The sequence below is a fragment of the Lissotriton vulgaris genome, chromosome 9, assembly GCF_964263255.1.
Source record: "Lissotriton vulgaris chromosome 9, aLisVul1.2, whole genome shotgun sequence".
Lineage (NCBI taxonomy): Eukaryota > Metazoa > Chordata > Amphibia > Caudata > Salamandridae > Lissotriton > Lissotriton vulgaris.
The window spans coordinates 695,348,772-695,368,397 of NC_141697.1; the positions used below are offsets into that span (position 1 = coordinate 695,348,772).

At 49.9% G+C, this 19,626-nt stretch overlaps 1 protein-coding gene across 1 annotated transcript in view; it reads right to left on the bottom strand.

Moving 5' to 3' along the window:
• LOC147692124 (mucin-12-like) overlaps positions 1 to 19,626 on the bottom strand; it is a 587,862-nt gene that overhangs the window by 12,572 nt on the left and 555,664 nt on the right. The window contains exon 14 of the mRNA XM_086936740.1: positions 7,120 to 7,299. Within this exon, the coding sequence (XP_086792866.1) occupies positions 7,120 to 7,299 (180 nt within the window). The remainder of the gene's footprint in view (positions 1 to 7,119; positions 7,300 to 19,626) is intronic.

A 19,626-nucleotide genomic window follows, 5' to 3' on the forward strand; every position in this document is an offset into this window, starting at 1 on the left:
CTCTTAAGATGAGACCATTTGCCGCTATTGACAGTTCGTCGTGGACGTGTTTGAATGCCGCCATCTCTTGGTTGTTTTGTTCACTGGTCTGTGAGTGCCTCCAGCTGTTGGTCTTGATCCTGCGTTTCACTTCTTGTAGGGTAACGTCAGCTTGTGTCGCTTCACAGATGGCTTCCAGCGGAACGGCCGGAGGTCTAGCTTGGTCTACTACAAAATGAATGTATTAGTTTGCAATCGATTCTTCTGATTTGCTGCATTTGGTGGGGTGTCTGGACATGTAGTCTGCGGGATTTGTACCTTTTCCTGGTTTGTGTATGATGGTATATGTGTATTCCTGCAACCTGAGGCCCCATCGCTCTATCCGTGGTGGCATTTTTGCTCACTGGTTTCCAAAGATTGTTGTTAGTGCTTGATGATCAGTGACTAGAGTGAAATGTTTTCTAAAAATGAATATGTGGAAATGTTCACATGCCCACACAACAGCCAGGCTTTCCTTTTCTGGCTGGGAGTGTGCCCTCTCTGTGTACTCTAGACTCCTGCTAGCGTAAGCCACTATGTGTCGCAGGTCTCCTTCTCTGTCGTATTGTGCTAGGATTGCTCCCAGTCCTACGGGACTAGCATCTACTGTTATCTCCGTTTTCTTTTTTGGATTGAAGTAAGCCAACTCCACAGCTCTCTTAATTTCTCTAAACGCCTCCTCACATTTGGAGGACCACTGAAATGGTTGTCCTTGTTTGGTCAGTACTCTCAGTGGGTGGCTTATTGTGGCGTAGTCTGGTATATATCTGGAGCAGTAGCTGGCCATGCCTAGGAATGATCATACATCACCAATGTTATCTGGGCTCGGTGTGTCATTTAACGCTGCTACCTTTTCAGGGTCTGGTTTCATGCCATCCCCAGAGAATATGTGCCCAAAATTTTTTTGTGTTGGTTTGTGGAACTCACACTTTGTCTGGTTGAGTGTGAGGTTGGCTTTAATTAGTGCATGGCAGACTCGATCTAGCGCTTTGTCGTGTTCTTGAGTAGTTGCTCCGTATACTAGGATGTCATCGCTGTAGTTTAGTGCATGTGGGATATGATGAATTGTTCTCCTGATGACTTCCTGGAAAATTTCTGCTGCTGAGGACACCCCAAAGCTTAGTCTTTTGTACCTGAACAGACCCAGATGGGTCGAAAAAGTTGTAATGTTTCTTGACCGCTCATGTAGTTCTAGTTGGTGGTATCCTTTGTTAAGGTCTAATTTTGAAAATATTTTTGCTCCGTTGAGTGACGTTATCATGTCACTGATGTGCGGACCTGGATGTGTCTCTCTTTCTATTGCTGTGTTGGGTGCTCTCATGTCCACGCATAGACGACCTCGGTTGGCTTCTCCTTTCTTTGGGACTACAACAACAGGGGAGACCCATGGTGTTGGTCCATCTGTTCTTTCTATGATATCGGCCTCTAATAGCTCTTGTAGCTCCTTTTCGATGGCTTCTTGTAGGTGAAAGTGGATATTTCGATGGTGTTGTGCCACTGGTGAGATTTGTCCGTTGATATGCAGTCTTACGTGGCAGTTCTTCATCTTTCCGAGGCCTTGGAAGAGCTTGGGGAATTTTTGGATGACGTTCGGTTTGTCGTCCACTTTGTACAATAGGTCAATCAGTTTCAGTCGTTCAGCGGTGGCCAAACTCAGAAGGCAGTCTGCCTCGGGCCCCTCGGTGACATGTATGTAGGCCTGTATCTTGCGATCTTTGTAAGACAGATCGGTTGCAAACTTCCCTAGACATGTTAGTGGTTACTTCGACATCCACGTGTACACCTGTACGTGGGCGTTGACCAGTTTTGGTGGTGGACTCATTTGTTGATATTCCGCTACTGGCAGGTAGTTTAACGATGCCCCAGTGTCCAGCACAAATTTGGTAGGGTGAGAACCAACTTTGATGTCTAACCGTGGATATTCCTTCAGCTGATCAGGGTCAGCTACAAAGTAGATATACTCATTTCGGTCTTGTGAGATCGTTGAGAGAGATCGAGATTCTCGTGATGATGACCGTTGAGATTGATATGTCTGACAAGAGCGGCAGCTCGATTGCGACGGCCCAGTGGACGAGTCTTGTCTGTCCTGGACTGCTCTGACATGTGACGATTGTCTGAGTGATGATGTTGCCGGCGTTGTCCTCGTTGATCACTTTTATGCAGTGTCCCGCACATGCTTTCGAAGTGATTGTCTCGGCCGCACTTCCGGCATCGTTGGCCTAGTGCTGGGCATGCGTCGGTATGCAGGAAGTCGTAGCCGCATCTGTAGCATTTCAGTTGCTTGTCAGACCGTCTCTTGGTGTATCTTGTGCTGTGGCTTCCATTGTGTGATTGTTGACGCTGTGTCTTTGATCTGGAGGAGAGTACTTGAGATGGGGATCACCCATGCACTTGTCGAGAGTGCGTTCTGAATGCTTGTTCTTGTCTATCCCGTCTTCCGGTTTCCATCCTTTTTGCATGTTCATCAGCTTGCTCCTCTACTCTCGTCATTTCTTCAATGTCTTCTAAGGAGTACTTTTTCTTGAGCAGTTTACGTCTCAGTGGTTCTGAGATGCAGCCTTCTATGATTCTTAGTCGAACTCCATCTTCGGTGGAAAATTTGTCGAACTCACAGTATCTCGCCAACCATCTCTGGCGTGTGACGAATACACCTATTTATTCACCTTTCTCTTGGGTGGCTAGATTGAATGTGTACTGCTCAAAGTCAACGTTCCTTTTGTGTAGGAACTTGCGGTTGAGTGCTTCACAGACTTTCTCAAAGGATCCAGCAGACTCAGTGGGCAATTCTTTAATGATTTGTCCAACTTCTTTACAGACCAGGTTCTGGAGAGTTAGTAGGTGCTCCTCGGCGTCTGTTACCTTCGACCCTTTCATGTAGACTGTGAAATCTTTGATCCATTCTTGCCATCGCAAGCCCATGCCTCCGCCATATTCAAGAGCGAGGGACTCTGGACGGCGCAGAAATGAGGCCCCAAACGTACTCACGGGAGCTGGATCAGCCATTTTCTGACTCTGCTGTTCTTGACTGCTCTTACAGTCTCTTTATTATTGCTTGTTGCACTCGCCAGTGCTTGTTTGCTATCTTCGTTGCACTCGCCAGTGCTTGTTTGCTGTCTTCGTTGTACTCGCCAGTGCTTGTTTGTTGTTTCCGTTGCACTCGCCAGTGCTCGCTTGCTATCTTCGGTGCACTCGCCAGTGCTTGTTTGTTGTCTTCGTTGCACTCGCCAGTGCTTGTTTGTTGTTTTCGTTGCACTCGTTAGTGCTTGTTTGCTGTCTTCGTTGCACTCACCAGTGCTTGTTTGCTTTCTTCGTTGCACTCGCCAGTGCTTGTTTGTTGTTTTCGTTGCACTCGCCAGTGCTTGTTTGCTATCTTCGTTGCACTTGCCAGTGCTTGTTTGCTATCTTCGTTGCACTCGCCAGTGCTTGTTTGTTGTCTTCGTTGCACTCACCAGTGCTTATTTTGTTATTTCCGTTGCACTCGCCTGTGCTTGTTTGTTAGTCCTTTTGCACTCACCAGTGCTTGTTTGCCATTCAGGTCTTCTGCCTGACTTCAAAATGGCCGCCGTTGATTCCTCGCAGGGGATTGGACAAATCTGCATGACTCCAAGATGGCCGCGCGTGAATCTCGTGTTCAACGAGATTTCGGCCGTTTTTTCTTTCTTTTCACCAGATTTACTTTATTGCTTAGCGCTTACACTCCACACTCACCGCTTGCCGGTTTCAGCCACGATTCACCGCCGGAGTCACTCTTTCAGGTAGGCTAGCTCCTCGCTTCTTCTTCGTGTTTCCTTCGGTTTTTTTGGTCACTTTTGCCGGCGAGGTGGGCTCTCGGTGGGCACTGCAGATAAACGCTCAAGCCTCCAACCGCGGGGCGAGCTCGGTTTTCTTCGCCGCCGGGGTGGGCTCCCGGTAGGCAGACGCAGTGACACGCTCCAACCCCCACACGTGGGGCTAGCTCCGGGGCTAGTAAATCTGCGGGTGTGCACCGAGTCAGCCGTCCTCACACACGTGTGTGTTCGAGGTCCCTCGTCGCCAGATGTAGTGTCCACCACACACGGACACAGGGTTTTGGAACAGACCTTCTTTATTGCTTCCTCCTCAGTCCTGGGCTAACGTTCCTAGCCCTCAGCTCCTCCCTTTCCGCCCACCCTCGTCCACCCTCGGGCAGGTCCTAGTGCCTTGCCATTAAGTCACTTGTGGACATCACTACAGGTATATGTACTGCGGGCTCTGGGAAAGCATACAAAACCCAAGGCATTCACTGAACAAAAACGTTTTTTTAAATTATGTATGTATATATGTATTTATCTATTTCAGTTATAAAGAGCGACTATTGTCCTAGTTCAGGAGGCCCTTGCACTGAAGGAGCAGTAGCAAGGAGGTAGGCGTGACTACTCTCTCAGAGGGAAGTAGTGAGCTGGTAGAGTTTCAAATGTAATCAAAACTGAATTTGATTCTCAAGAACTGCCTATACCAGGGTAAGATTATTTAGTGTGTGGGGCCAGAAGGCACGAGAACAGCAAGCTATGCAATCACTACAGACAGAGACATGGTTAAAAGGAGGGCAGAGGAACATCCGAGTCTGCGAGCGGGTAGGTGCCATTTGTCTCTGCAAAAAACAGGGACTTCATTATACTAGGCCTGATGGGCCAAGCGCAATGAAGCTGTGGGAAATCAGAGGCAATATTCGTTGTGTGATTTATGCTAAGAATTATTCTCTCTATAGTTTTCTTTATAAGAAGTAGTACAGACACCACTGCAGGATGTCTGGCGCATCTGTCAACTGCTTGCCCATGTGCTCGATGCATCTCTGCCAGCAGTACCTAGCACACCTTATACATTTTGTGTTATTGAGCTTGGCATAGTGCTCATCAATATCACCTTTTCAACAAAGATCCTGGGAATCCGGCTTCAAAGTCACTTATTTCCGTTCCATGTACTACCATCTTCAGAGACATCTTAAGGATTTTGAGGGCTTCGGGCCAAACATATTTTTGGGCCCCTATTCTGAACAGCTTTGAATTTATGATCCAGCTTCAGCTCTTTCCTGCTCTCTTTGGCCAGGTCACTGACAGTACACAGGCGCACTCGTCCAAATTCGTAATATTGTAATATAACAGCAGCTCAATAATTTTACTGCACATAATCTATGTGACACCCTTCTATTTATTGCATAAGAGGTCCTCCTGTTATGATCTAAAATTAACTTTATGAGTGTTGCATGAAAAATAAACACATCATTTATCTGCAAAATGCCTGTAATAGACTCTCACACATCACCCACATTAAAAATAAATTCAAGGAAAACAGTATTCAAACAATCTGTTTAAGAATTATTCAAGGTCATCAGGGTAAGACTTTGCAGAACAGAGCTGGCTCCCTCAGGTGGCCCCATGACAGGCTGTGCCCAGGGCCCGAGCCCACTTTGCCCGTGCCTTAAAACGTTCTGACCATCTTACACATCACTATACCTTGGCACTGGTTCAAGAAGCTGGGTAGAGCCTCAATAGCCAAAATGAACAGTACAGACGACAGAGAGCAACCCTGCCACATTCTCTTATGCACTTTCCACTGCTTTGGTACTACACACACACCCTATGCACACTCTGGCTGTCAGACTGGAATACAGTAAGCGGAGGTAACCCAATACCTCTGCATCTTGTCCCATTTTCTGAAGAGCAGCTAATAGGTATTTCCTATGTACTGAATGCTTTTTCAATGTTCAAAAATGCAGCCACAGTCGGCGTTTATAAGTGTTAGGGTTGCGCCCATGATGTGGAATAGCTTTCTCAAGTTATAAAATGTATTACGGGCTGGGGCAAATCCATTCTAGTCATAATTTACATGTACGGGGAGTATTGTCATTAACCTACATTCCAACATCTTCCCTGTATTTTATAATCAAAGTTGAACATGGAAAGGGGACTAACAAATATGACCTCCAATTGGTCAAGGTCCTTTCTGGGCAGAACCTCCATGATCACTTCATTGGTAGGCTGGGGAAACACGCCTCTATGGTTGGAAAACTCATACATTGTCAGGAAGGATGGGATATGTGTGTCGTACATAATCAGTGGTGGCTCACAGAAGGAGTACTGTGGGGTGGTGAGGCGGGCTAGGGGTGGGGCAGGGTGGGGGTAGTGGAGTCGGACATAGGACGGCCAGGAGTAAAGTAAGTAAATAAATAAAACTATTTACCTTGTGCTTGCTGCATCGCCAACTCGGCGATGCACTCCCCGCCTTTTCTTTACTCCACCCCGATGGCCACCATCTGGAGGGGGGAAAGGGGGTCATTTGGGCCCCCCAGGCATCCCCTTGTAGGCAGGTGCGTTCACTCATTGCACCCGCTTGTAAGGGGATCTCTCTTCCCTCTTGCAAGTGCAGGCAGGCTACCAAGCGCACAGTGAAACCCGAAGTGGCTTTAAAGCACTTGAATGAACTGTGCTAAACATTTTAACAAATACATACTACTCTGAACACTATGAGGAAGTCTAATCCTTTAGTACATTGTCAGAGGTGAGACACTTTCTCTGACTACACTGGATATGCACACACATCCTCACATGGTCACTCACTTTCCTGACCCTGTAGAATCACCTACTTTAGCCATTTAGTGTTCGCTCCTCGAATACTTTTATATTTGAACATTCTTTTCAGCCGCGGCCAGAAGTGGGAGTACCGGCCAGGCGGTGATGTGGGGAGGCGGAGGGGCAGGGTGTGGGGGGGGGTAGTAATGTATGAATTCCGGACCTTTACAGGTAAGTAAACATATAAATGAATAAAACTAATTTCATTGCGCGCACTGCATCACATTTGGTGATGCAGTGCGCGCAACGAAATGTGTTTTATTTATTAATATGTTTACATACCTGTTAAGGTCCGGAATCCATACATTACTACCCCCACCCTGCCCCGCCCCCTCCCCACGACACCGCCCGGCCGGTACTCCCACAACCGGCCGCGGCTGATTCTTTTCCATTGTAAAATAGTCAGGCCATACTGATTGACGTTTGATTCGCTTGTAAAATTTAGAGCAGTGGGAATGGTCTTTTAAGTAGGGATTAGAGATTATCGTACTGATGAAAGATAATGATATTTTACCTTAGGTAGTAGCTGCCATTTCTCTGTCTATATCTGCGTCTGCAGAAGAATGTTAGCACAGCCACAATGATGAGTATGATCACAAACGCGGCGACTGTGAGCCCCCCAATAAGGCTGGGTCTGTGGAGCCTGGTCTCACAATTTTTTCCATAGTATAAGTAGGTATCTGTGTTGGGACATCTGGAAAGAAAACAGAAGGGCGAGAATTTAGAGGAATAAGGATGGAATAGCAGAACTGACAAACTCAGATTACACTTCCTTAATGCACCATAATTCAGAGATTTTATTTGGTTTCCTGAGGTAGAAAAATGCATTATGAAGGGCAAATGGTAGCACTTGGAAAAGGACAACTCTTTTTGATGGTAAAGGAAACATGAAATACACTTAATAGAGTCAGCCTAAGGAATGCGGAACAGGGGACCTAATCGAATCCTCCAAATGACTAAACTATTTGTAAGAGCCTCAATAACATTTTCTTTGCGGGTTGAGTCTGATGCCTAAGCGTGGTTATGCATATGTACATGGATGTATCGCGCTACCAGAAAATGGAGATCATAAAAGTATAGGATCCTTCCTCAAGCACAAAACAAGTTGCAAGTAAAGTGCAGAAAAAAGGAATGCTTAATTACACTCATTTACACCTAAAAGCAACTGAAAGCATCCACAGTGTCTATTCACTTCTGTAAAACACAGATACTCAACAGTCAACCATTTACACACCACCCAACAGTGCTTAATTTGTAAGAGAATAAGCGGCTCGCCCAATCATTTGCTCAGACACCTGAAGTCAGTGCTATGGAAAGGCAGGGTGCCAACTACCAAGGCTGCTTTGTCTTGATTCTCCCTCATGCCTCTTTAATCTTCCACCAGGCACACCCTGCTTCTTTATCTTACTCTTGCATTCCTTTCTCTTTCTTTCCAGATTTGGTGTTTTCTCTCTCTTGCTCTGGATTGAAGTCTGTTGAGGAAAAATAAGTACTGGTGCCCACGAATAAGTGCCGGTCAGTGCTTAATTTGAACTGGTGGTTTCCTGTACTCTGCACCTACTTGTAAACACTTGCACTTATGACAGTCTGCCACATGGTGACACTGTTTGTCTAATTAAAGATGAGCACAAAACCAGTTGTTTATTAATTCAATATGTAATAACAAAGACATAGCTTGGTCAGTAAGATTGGGAAAGGTGAGTTTCAAATGTTCCCAACAATCACGCTGGCATATAATGTTCTAATACATTATAGCAACAAAAAAGGGAAATTGGTTCCTTTCTGTGGTTCCTAAATCAAAGCACGAAATACTTAATAAAGTAAGACACCAAAAACGTTTCTGACCTCAATGATATATATCCTAACATGTCCCACAATTATTTCAAAAACATAATTTTCTTTAAAATCATATTTATTAAAAACTTAAGAAAGCAGCATGGTGTAGGTAACAGTTTTGCATATAAAAACACAATCACATTACATTAAAGTTCAACACATTTACATGTAAACAATAATTAAAGGTAGCCAAATTGTCGACGCGTTTCGGTGTTTAAGATAGATGGTACACCTTCCTCAGGACTACAGTAAAATTCTTCAATCTAGAAAGTATATGGAACAATCAATTAGTGTACATTCATAGAGGATTTTCATTTACAGAAAGTTTTTTAGTTTAATGGTGTCTAAAATGCAAATGGGAGAATTCTTACACAATTCGCAGTATTCAATTTGCGGTGACAGCATAAATCCTGGGGATAGATAAATCTTATCCACTGTTATGATTCTGTTTCGTTCCTTTGAGTGACCTGTGTACACACAATGATATTTTGGTGTACAATTAGTGTGTTAATTTAAGACACCAAGCTACCAGCAAGCCCCTTATGAAACTAGATGATTACATGCTTACTCTGTACTTTATAGTAGGAGCGTTGGGTTTCCTTCTTTATGTCGATTTAGAAGACTCAGGGTATTCATCAGATAAGGCGTCCTTCCATTCCTCGCCCTTGTTTTAGCCTGATGGAAACGGAGTGCTTCTTTTTTTATATTTGAAGCAGGTCCCTTTCATCTAAATAAACAATAAGTGTGGAGTACAGGTATTACACATTACTGTCTTCCATTTTGTATGGGAAAAACTATTAATTAATCACGATGCGCTAAGTTGCATCGAAAAATAACGCAAGTTTTGTTTGGAGTAAAGCATGTTAAAAATGCGTTAAACTGCATAGTAAAATTCAGGCTTGTTTTCCTTGGAACAAAGCATGTTATGATGTTCCAAATCAACTTAAGGTTTAGTTGATGGGCCGGGTTCGCACAGTTACGCTAGGGTACATAATTATCCAGACTCGGAATACACTAAACCCAAAGGGGGCTCTGCCGAGTCGATCTTAACCTCTCGTTTTGGACTAACGTCTAAGAAAGCAAAGCGCCCGGTCGTCCCCTGTCTCTTACCTCCGTAGTCGGAGCTACACGCCGCCTCCCTGGTAACCCGGTCTCCAGCGTCAGTTAGTGAGCTGGACGAGACGGGTCTTTTTATCTGATTCAGCGGTATTGTTTGATTAATTGACTTACTACACCTGTGCCGGTCATTTGGATGAGCACAATGTGTCCGCCATTTTAGTAGTTTTTACTCACGCGTGATAGTGCCTACAAATGAGGATGGACTAATCACGAAGTGGGACTAATTCCAAAGCGGAATTGTATTTTATTTATGCAAAACGCTAGCTTTTAGGAGGTTTGCACAACATTGACTTATCGGGAGTTTACAACACATAAAGATATTTTATCTAGCGTCCCAGCCCGGACTTGTGTGGATTTGTATCGGGCATATTATAATTCTAAAACCGATGAATTGGACCGCCATTTTGGTAGTTTTTGGGCGTCTCTTCGTAATTATGTATTATGTAGGGCTTATGTTTACTCTGGTGTGGCACCAAGCTCCAAATTCATTTTATAATGGTACAATAGAATACACCAAAAAATGGATAATATTATTGTTGGTTATTTTTTACATTATAATACAAACTGTGTAGTCCACATCAGATACAAGTAATTATACCTAAGGCTTACTTATGTATGAAACTCGGAGCATGTAGACCTTATAATGTAAAGAACTACAATTTGTTATGGCCAATATGTTGAGTAAAGACTAATGGATTAAAGAAAGATGAATTAAAGAAAAATGGATTAAAGAAAAATGGATTAAAGAAAAATGCTCCGGGTTGTCACCACAAGGCGTCCTTTTACATTCTCATATAACTACAGATATATTCATTTTTGGTTATGTTAATCGTTATTCAATTCATAGACAAATCAGAAACACAGGCTTGACTTTCTATTTTCGGAAAAAAGAAAAAACACATTTTAGACAAATCACAGACTCAGAGCTAATATTCCACAATAGTAATGACTTCACATTGTTGTATATATGAGCTTTACAGATTCCATCAATTCATCTATTTGTGCAGACAGATATATTTACATGCACATATTCATTAGTTTATTTAAATGGGAAATATGACGATAATTGTATACCAGACATCTGAGCATAACACACCTAGGGAAGCTTACAGTGGTACTTGGCTAATCATCTAACCAGTCTTTCCCATTCTTCTCTGCTATTGAGACCCTGGGTATAGGTGCGGAATTTGGACATGAAAAATTGTTCTCTTTGTTTGCGTTTGACGTCCAAATTACCTCCTCTCATAGTGGTTTTTATTTTTTCTACTATGCACCATTTTATTTCACCCTCTTTGTGTTTCTCTGTGGTCCAGTGATCTACCAATGGGGCATTTGTCTTGTGGTTTTTCAGGGCAGATCTATGTTCAGATAAGCGTAATCTGATTTCACGTCCAGTTTCGCCAATATACCCTTTTTGGCATGGACAGATTATAAGGTAGATCACATTAGGAGTTCTACAATTGACATGTTCGTTCACCCAATGTGATGTACCTCCTAGTTCAATTTTGTCAGATTGGATGATAGACTTACAGTGAGTGCATGATCCACATGGTTGGTTGCCTCTAATGGGTTTACCCTGATCAATGCTTAGTTGTTTGCTCTTCCTGGGCTCTCTGTATGTCTGAACTAAGCAGTTTCGAATAGTCCTATTCCTCCTGTAGGAGAAAATAGGTTTAGGTAGGGGAAATTTACCTTCTCTGTTTAGAATTGACCAATTCTTAATAATCAGGTTTTTTACCTTACAGCTTAAACCATTGAAATTTGAAACCATAACAATGTTATTTTCAGGTTCTTTTTCCTTCTTATTGCCAGTTTCAAAAAGGGATTCTCTGCTTTGGTACTTAGCTCTTTTGTAGCTGTCTCTTATTAACCTCTTGGGGTAGCCTCGTTGTAGTAACTTGATTTTTAGATTTTCTGCATGTTTCTCGAAAGAGTTTTTATCAGTGCAATTCCTTCTTATTCTAACAAAGTGACTATAAGGAATGCCATCCTTCTGATTTTTAGGATGGTAACTTTCATGGTGGAGCAAGGTGTTCGGGTCTGAAGGTTTAACGTACAGCTCGACACATAGTTTTCCGTTATCTGCCTTGATCTTAATATCTAAGAAGTCAACTGCCACCTGACTCTTGTTGGCTGTAAATCTGAGGTTCACATCACCACAGTTGAGCCACTCCAAGAATTTAGCCAGATCTTCCTCAGTCCCTTCCCATATGAAGAAAACATCGTCTATGAACCTAGACCAATGTTTGATGTTCTCATAGAAGGGACTGAGCTCATTATATATGTGGAGTTTTTCAAAATTGCCCACATATAAGCAGGCTAGGCTCGGCGCACAGGTGGCCCCCATGCTGGTGCCTTTTATTTGGCAGAAAAAGTCACTATTGAACAAAAAGATATTGTTCAGGAGAACCGTTTCTATGCATTCTACAATGAAGGTATTGTGTGCAGAAAGATAGCCTTCTGCATCGCTCAAGATGTCTCTCATCATTGCAATAGTATCCTGTTGGGGTATGTTGGTGTACAAGGACTCAATGTCCAAGCACACCAACCACTGGGTTTCACTGTTAAAGCTAATGCCTTCTATCTTAGAGATCATATCTTTTGTGTCCCTTATATAGGATGATAGTGTCTCAACTAAGGGGCGGATGAAACAATCAGTATATTTGCTAAGTTGCTCCGTTATTGACTCAATGCCTGAAACTATGGGTCGCATAGGTGGGTCCCTAATGTCCTTATGGACTTTAGGGAGCCCGTACAGAGCAGGTATTTTGGGATGACTGTTGAATAGATATTTAAACTCATCTTCACAGATGATGCAGTCTTCCTTGGCCAGAGTAACTATAGTTTGGACCTTCTTTTTAAGTCTATTCCATTCCCCAAGGTTGGACTTTTTGTAATGGGCCTTATTATTAAGTAGGGTGTACATTTTTTGGTTGTAGTCTTTGGTGTTAAGGACTACAATACTTCCACCCTTATCACCAGGCTTAATGGTGATATCATCATAGCTTTGTAGATTTTTCAGTGCCTCCCTTTCTGCTTTGGATAGATTATCAGGTGTCCAAATCTTTCCTGCCAGTAATTTTTCAAGTCCCATAGAGATTACTTTTTCAAAAGTGTCTACTGAGGGGCGTGGCCGAGACAACGATGTGAGCAGACGTGTCTCGAGCGAGCTCCGTCGCCCCGCTGCTCTATTAAACTTGTTTCAGCGTAGTTTCGGGGGGTGCACACTCCTGGGGACCCCCTGTGCACTGCCGATCCTGCTGGTGACCCTTTCTGGCGGCGAGCCGCGGCTGTGAGGACACACGCGGTCGCAGCACTAAACTCCGAGGACCCTGTGATCGGCCGCTGGCCGCCATCTTGCGGCGGGGCCTGCTGCCGAGACGTCTGGACCGGCTCCCACGGAGAGGACCGACACTGTGGTCCGGGTGAGGCTCCGGAGCACCCCTGATCCCTCCTGCAGCTCCACACCATCAGCGGGACCTGCCTGACACCAGCCGGGGCGCGCCGAAGCTGCCGGAGCCGGGCTGCCACCAGCGGGGCACACAGCAGCGGCCTGGACGCCACGTCTACGCGAGCCCCCGGCTTTGGCGGGAACAACAGGCCCAGACCGGAGGGGTCGCCGGAGGCCCCCTGCCCACGAGCCCTGGTCACGGCTCCCTCGCCCATCGTTGGACTCATCCGGTGAGCTGCAGCGCGCCGCCCCCCCCCCCTGCCATTTCCCGGAGGGGCCCGGCGATAGCGGGGCCCGACCGCGGGTCTGCCCGCCATCTTCCCCCTTGGTGGAGGACCGGCTCCTGCGTGCAGACGACCCCTGCCTGAGTGCTCCCTGCTGCCCTGGGCGCATAGGCGGCGGTCGAGGGAGCGGACCCGGCACTGCGTGTTGGCAGGACCAGCGCCTTGGTGGGCCCCAGTTCTACAGGACCCATCCCCTGGCCACCTCCCCGCTACAGCCCGGCCCTGCCGAACCTGGTGCGCTACAGACTAGACGGCCCTGCTGCGAGCATACGAAGACCCCGGGGGTCTCCGCCATCTTCTTCCCCTGACCCTGGGCCTCTTGCGGCTGGGACGCCCGGGGGGCCCTCCTGGACACGGCCAGCTGGGCGCCGCGCTGGGGGAGGATCCTGACCCAGGCGGGACCGGGAGGCTGCGCCACGCCACGACCCATCGGAGGCCCTCCGCCTATAGGCCCCAAGCCCGGCCCACAGTGGAGCACCTGCTGCCATCGCCTCCCCGGCGCCTCCCCGGCCTACACGCTACCTTGCCCCCCCTAGCTGCGCCACCTGCCCCCGCTCCAGCGGCCCCTTCACATCCTGGACTGCCACTGGCCTACTACTGCTTGTGAGCGTCCCGCGTTCTGTCAGCGGGCGCACCGCCATCTCCTGCCTCGTGGTCTTGAGCCCCTGACCGTGGGACCCGAGCGGCTGGATCACAGAGGCGCCAGCGCGGCCTCCCCCAGAATATCCTCCACCGCCGACCAGGGGTTGTGCGCAGCGACTGACCCAACCTCCCACTGCCCTTTGACACCCTGAGTGGACCATGACCCGCGGCAAGGGAAACAAGCCGGACCCCCTGCCCACGACGACCCGAGGAGCATCAGTGGCTTCCATGTGGGGCAAGGCGGGCTCGCCATCATCCTCCGGGGGCCCCCCGAAACCCCCACCGCCAGCCGACTCCCCACCGGTGACACAGGCCTTCATGTCCTCTTTCATGGCTTATCTAAAGACTGAGATTGGGTCCCTCAGGACGGAGGTCCATACATGCGTCAAAGAATTACGCAAGGAAGTCACCGACCTTGGCGACCGGGTCGACGGCCTGAAAAAAACGGTCGATTCCCGCACCGAGGATCTAGAACAGATCTGGCAGAGAGTGGCGACCCTTGAAGAGCAACATATCCAGCTCCAGATCAAGCAGGAAGACCTGGAAAACAGGGGACGCCGCAACAACCTCCGCATACAGGGTGTGCCACTCGGAGAAGAGGGGGCTGATACCATGGCCTACGTGGCCCTACTCCTGCAAACGGTGTGGGGCGAGGAGGAAGCCCCCCCGCCGCGCCTCGACCGCGCACACCGAGTCTTTGGAGCGGGAGGGAAAGCGGGCCTCCTGCCTGACATCGTCACCAGACTTCATTACTTCACTGAGAAGGAAGCCATTTTGAAGGCGGCTAGGGACAACCCGGACTTGCAATATGAGGGCCACAAGATCCAGATCTTCCAGGACTTAGCCCCCACCACACTCCATAGACGAAAGGTCTTCCGCCCGATCACAGAGAGGCTCCGGACCCTCAACATCTCTTACCAGTGGGGCCATCCTTTTGCTCTCATCTTCAGGTGGGGGGGCAAGCGCAGGGCACTCAGGTCCTATCGAGAAGCGGCACAACTGCTAGGCATGCCGGAGTCCCCGGACCACAGTCCAACTCGCCCTCCCCGCTCAGAGAAGGCACCTCCACGTTCAGAATGGTCCACTGTGCGCAAACGTCGACGGTCCCCTCCGGTGGACGCACTCTCTACCTCGCAGACCAAGCAGGACATCATTGCACACATCCGCTCCCTTGAGGGCGACCGCGAGGAGCAGGCCTCCCAACCTATCGCTTCTGGCTCTGAGGATGGGGATCGCCCCTCGACACCGGAAGGCCGCTGACCATTGCTACTGTGACTCAAGCTGCCCTGAACGCACGCTCGCCCTCTGGGCACTTTGATCTGTCCTCATGCACCATGGTGACTTAACCCCACTGTTCTTGGGGGTGGGCCCCCTCCCCCCCACTAGCGGGGGTCGGAGGGAATGGACGACACCCTTTGCCTCCACCAGGCCATGTACCACACTACTATGCCCCAGCGCCCTGTTGGCGCCTGAATGGACCATGTGGACCCCACGGCTCGACACACCTCCGGACTACCTTGAGGCAGCGGGGTGTACGGACTCTGAGACGACTTGATTCCATTTCACCTACCCAGATCTCCGCTCCCTCCCTTTGTCCCGTAGGAAGTGACATTCCTGAGTTCATCCAAACCCTCGGGTAGAGGATGTCCGGTACCTGGGACAATGTGCACTGGCCCTGTTGGCCTGTTTTGGTTCTGTTTCTTCTCTGCGCCTCTTCTCTTTTTTCTTCCTCTCCTCTTCCTACTTCTCTCTTACACTGCCCTCTCTTAATACTCTCTTCCCGCGCTTGCGGAGGGGTGGCATGGTGGGTCCTGCGGGGGTTGGCGCACTGGCGGCGAGACGAGGCTGCCGCTGTCCTTTCTACGGGGGGGTCTGCTACACTGGGTCTTGCGCGACTTCACTCCCCCTTAGTGCTATGACAGCGAACATCCCTACACCCCTGAAGGTCCTCTCCCTCAACGTCAAAGGGCTCAACTCCCCCAACAAGCGGAAGCAGATATGGCGCTACCTCCTACACCACTCCCCTGACATTATCCTCCTCCAGGAGACGCATCTTCTCAGGGGGGACATCAAACGCATGGCGCACCCTAGGTACCCCACACAGTACTGGGCATCCTCTGACACCAAAACGGCGGGGGTGGCAATCCTCTGCAAGGCTGGCATTAGGCGGGGATCCGTGAAACCCTTCAAAAGCGCTGACGGGCGGTTCCTCCGGGCCACGGTACAGATGGGCTGTGCACAGTTCACTCTAGGATGTGTGTATGCGCCCAACCAGTCGCAGGACAAATACCTCCAGGCACTTCTGCGGGATCAGTTCCCATCGGGCGACACTAACGTGATCCTGGGCGGAGACTTCAATCTTGTTTGGGACCCCGAGTTAGACCGTGCGGGAGCCCCCTTTAATGGTGCGGGAGCAATGTCCTCTACCCTTAGGACGCAACTTACCGACCTGGGACTCGTGGACGTATGGCGCTACCACAACCCGGGGGCCCGAGACTATTCCTTCTACTCTCACTCCCATCGGACATACTCCCGGATTGACTATCTCTTCACCTCCCTTGAATTGGCCCGAGACTCCTTAGCTGCCGCTATATCCGACATTTCCCTGTCGGACCACGCTCACGTGGAGCTTTTGCTTCAGGATCCCCTGGCTCGCGCCACTCGTGAACGCAGATGGGTGCTCCCGCCGAGGGTCCTTCGGGACCCGGACGACGTCGCCAGCATCCGTGACGCCATAGACTCGTATTTCGCCGTTAATGACACCCCTGACCTGCCCTTCCACACGGTCTGGGATGCCTTCAATGCCACCATTCGGGGCCACATCACCTCCCTGGCGGTGGCGCGGAGGAAGGAAGCGTTCAAGATGGAAACCGACCTGGCTACCGAGATCAAACTGGCAGAGGCCCGGGACCGGGACTCCCCTTCGCGGGCGTCAAAGAGAACTCTCGCCAATCTCAGAGGGCAACTCCGCACCCTGCGCACCAACAAGGCGGAGCACTCCCTGCTAGCGCTCAAGCAACGATATTACGAGGGAGGAAACAAGGTTGGTCGCCTACTGGCCGGCAGGCTGCGGGCACGTGCCGCTAGGGCCCACATCGCCAATGTCAAGTGGCAGGATGGCACCAGTGCCACCTCTGAGAAGGCCAAGCAGGCTGCGTTTGTCGAATACTACTCCTCTCTGTATGCTGAGGAGCCCACCTCTGCGGAGGCACGAGAGGCCGTCCTCGCGGATTTCGAGGGGTCTCCACTGTCCCCGGCATGTGCAGCCACGTTGGAGGGTCCTCTGCTGGAGGAGGAAATAACGGAAGCTGTCAAGGACCTCCCCGTGGGGAAAACCCCGGGGCCGGACGGCCTGCCGTTGGCCTTCTATCGCCTGTTCCTGACCCAGCTCCGCCCGCATCTGCTGCGGCTCTACAGCTCCTTCTCTGACGCCACTGGCCCGTCCCCCGATATGGGCCTGGCGGAAATTGCCCTGATCCCCAAGCCTGGGAAGGATCCCGACCTATGTGCCTCCTATCGCCCCATCGCTCTCCTTAACACCGATCTCAAGATCTACACTAAGATCCTGGCCAAACGGCTGGACCCACACATGCCGGGATTGGTGAACCCGGACCAGGTGGGATTTATACGGATCGCCAGGGAGCCGACAATGTTCGCAGGCTGGCACACTTGGTGGGAAAGGTGCACCATTGGAAAATCCCGGCCTGCCTCCTCTCGCTGGACGCAGAAAAGGCCTTCGACCGGGTCGACTGGACCTTCCTACGGGCGGTTCTCAAGAAACTAGGTCTTGGCCCCAACATGATCTCCAGGTGCATGGCCCCTTACCTCGGGCCACAGGCCAGAATTCGGGTCAACGGCCAACTGACATCGCCGCTTTCGATTCACAGGGGCACGAGGCAGGGATGCCCGCTCTCGCCGCTCCTGTTCGCTCTAGCGGTTGAGCCGCTGGCGGAGCTGATTAGGCGCGCTCCTGACATTCATGGTATCCCCCACGGGGGACGCACCAACAAGGTAGCGCTGTTCGCGGACGATCTGATTCTTACTCTTACGAACCCTCGGGTCTCCCTCCCAGCGGTGCACGACGCCCTCACACTGTTTGAGCAGGCGTCCGGCCTTAAAATTAACCACACCAAATCTTGGGCACTCAACCTCACCATCCCCGAGGAGGAGGTCTCCTTCCTGAAGGGGGTCACGCCCTACCGTTGGGCGGATGACCACATCAAATACCTGGGTCTTGACCTCACACCCCACCTCGACTCGTGGTCCTCCAGAAACTGGGCCTCTTGCCGCAAGGAAGTCCTGGCAGACCTGCGGAAATGGAAACCCTTGATGATATCCTGGCTGGGGCGGCTCAATGCGCTCAAGATGTCGGTCCTCCCCCGCATTCTCTATGTTTTCCAGTGCCTTCCCACTCCGATCCCGATCCACTGCATCAGGAACCTCTCCAACGCGACCTCACGGCCTTCATATGGGGGGGCAAGCGACCCCGGTTCTCGCAGAAAGTCCTCATGGAACCGAGAGACAGGGGTGGCCTCGCCTGCCCGAATCTCCTCCACTACTATTGGGCGGCGCACCTCCGGTTCGTGATAGAATGGGGTGCACGCGAAAGCGACAAACACTGGTTCCACATGGACCGAGTGGTCACGGGGCGCACCATATGGGACCTGCCTTGGTTACCGCGGGTGGCGCATTCCAGAAGCGCATATATGGCAGTCCCCACGAGGACGGTTCTTGAAGTATGGGACCGAGTGGCAGTGTCCAAGGGTCTTACCACGTTCCCCTCTCCGCACACCCCCATTGCAGGTAACTCACACTTTCCCCCTGCTGCCCGGACCCGAGCTTTCGAGAGCTGGACACAAGGAGACTGCAGGGTTGCAGGAGATCTCTTCCTCGGTGGGTCGCCTAAATCGTGGCTGGACTGCAGGGAAGAATTTAAACTCCCTTTAACTGCCAGCTTACAGTATGCGCAGCTGCGCCACTGGATCTCGGGAGACGACATGTATCGGGCTGCTTCCAGGGCGTATACTCCATTTGAGAAGTTGGCACGCTCCCTCGGGGGACTGAAACGGCTTATCTCCCAAATTTACAACATCCTGCAGCACCCCACCACTCCGCCCGCGCATCCTTACCAGAGACAGTGGCAGACGGCGACTGGCACTGAAATCACGCCATCTCAATGGACTCGGCTCTGGAATGACATCCCCAAATCTTACCGCAGCATCCCGCAGAGGGAAAACGCGTACAAGATGCTAACGCAATGGTACTACACCCCCCTGCGACTCAGCAAAATGTTCCCCACCTCCTCGCCGCTGTGCTGGAGGTGTGGCACTGCGACTGGTGACTTCGTACACATCTGGTGGTCGTGCCCTGCCCTGGCTGTCTTTTGGAAGGAGGTCCTCAGTCACATTAAGAAGGTGTTGGGTTTTCCCCTCCCTGAAGAGGTTTGCACACTCCTGCTGGGCATTCGACCCCCCACACTTAGAGCCCTCACGCGCAGCGACTGGATCCTCACCCTTCACATGTTAGGCGCGGCCAAGCAACTCATTGCACTGTACTGGAAGCGGGCTGAGGCACCGCCGATAGCTTCCTGGTTCGTGCGCCTTTGGCAGGTCCTGACCATGGAGCTGCTCACGGCGCGGATTCAATCGAGGGGGGTACGCTTCAAGGCAGTGTGGGAACCTCTCGTGCG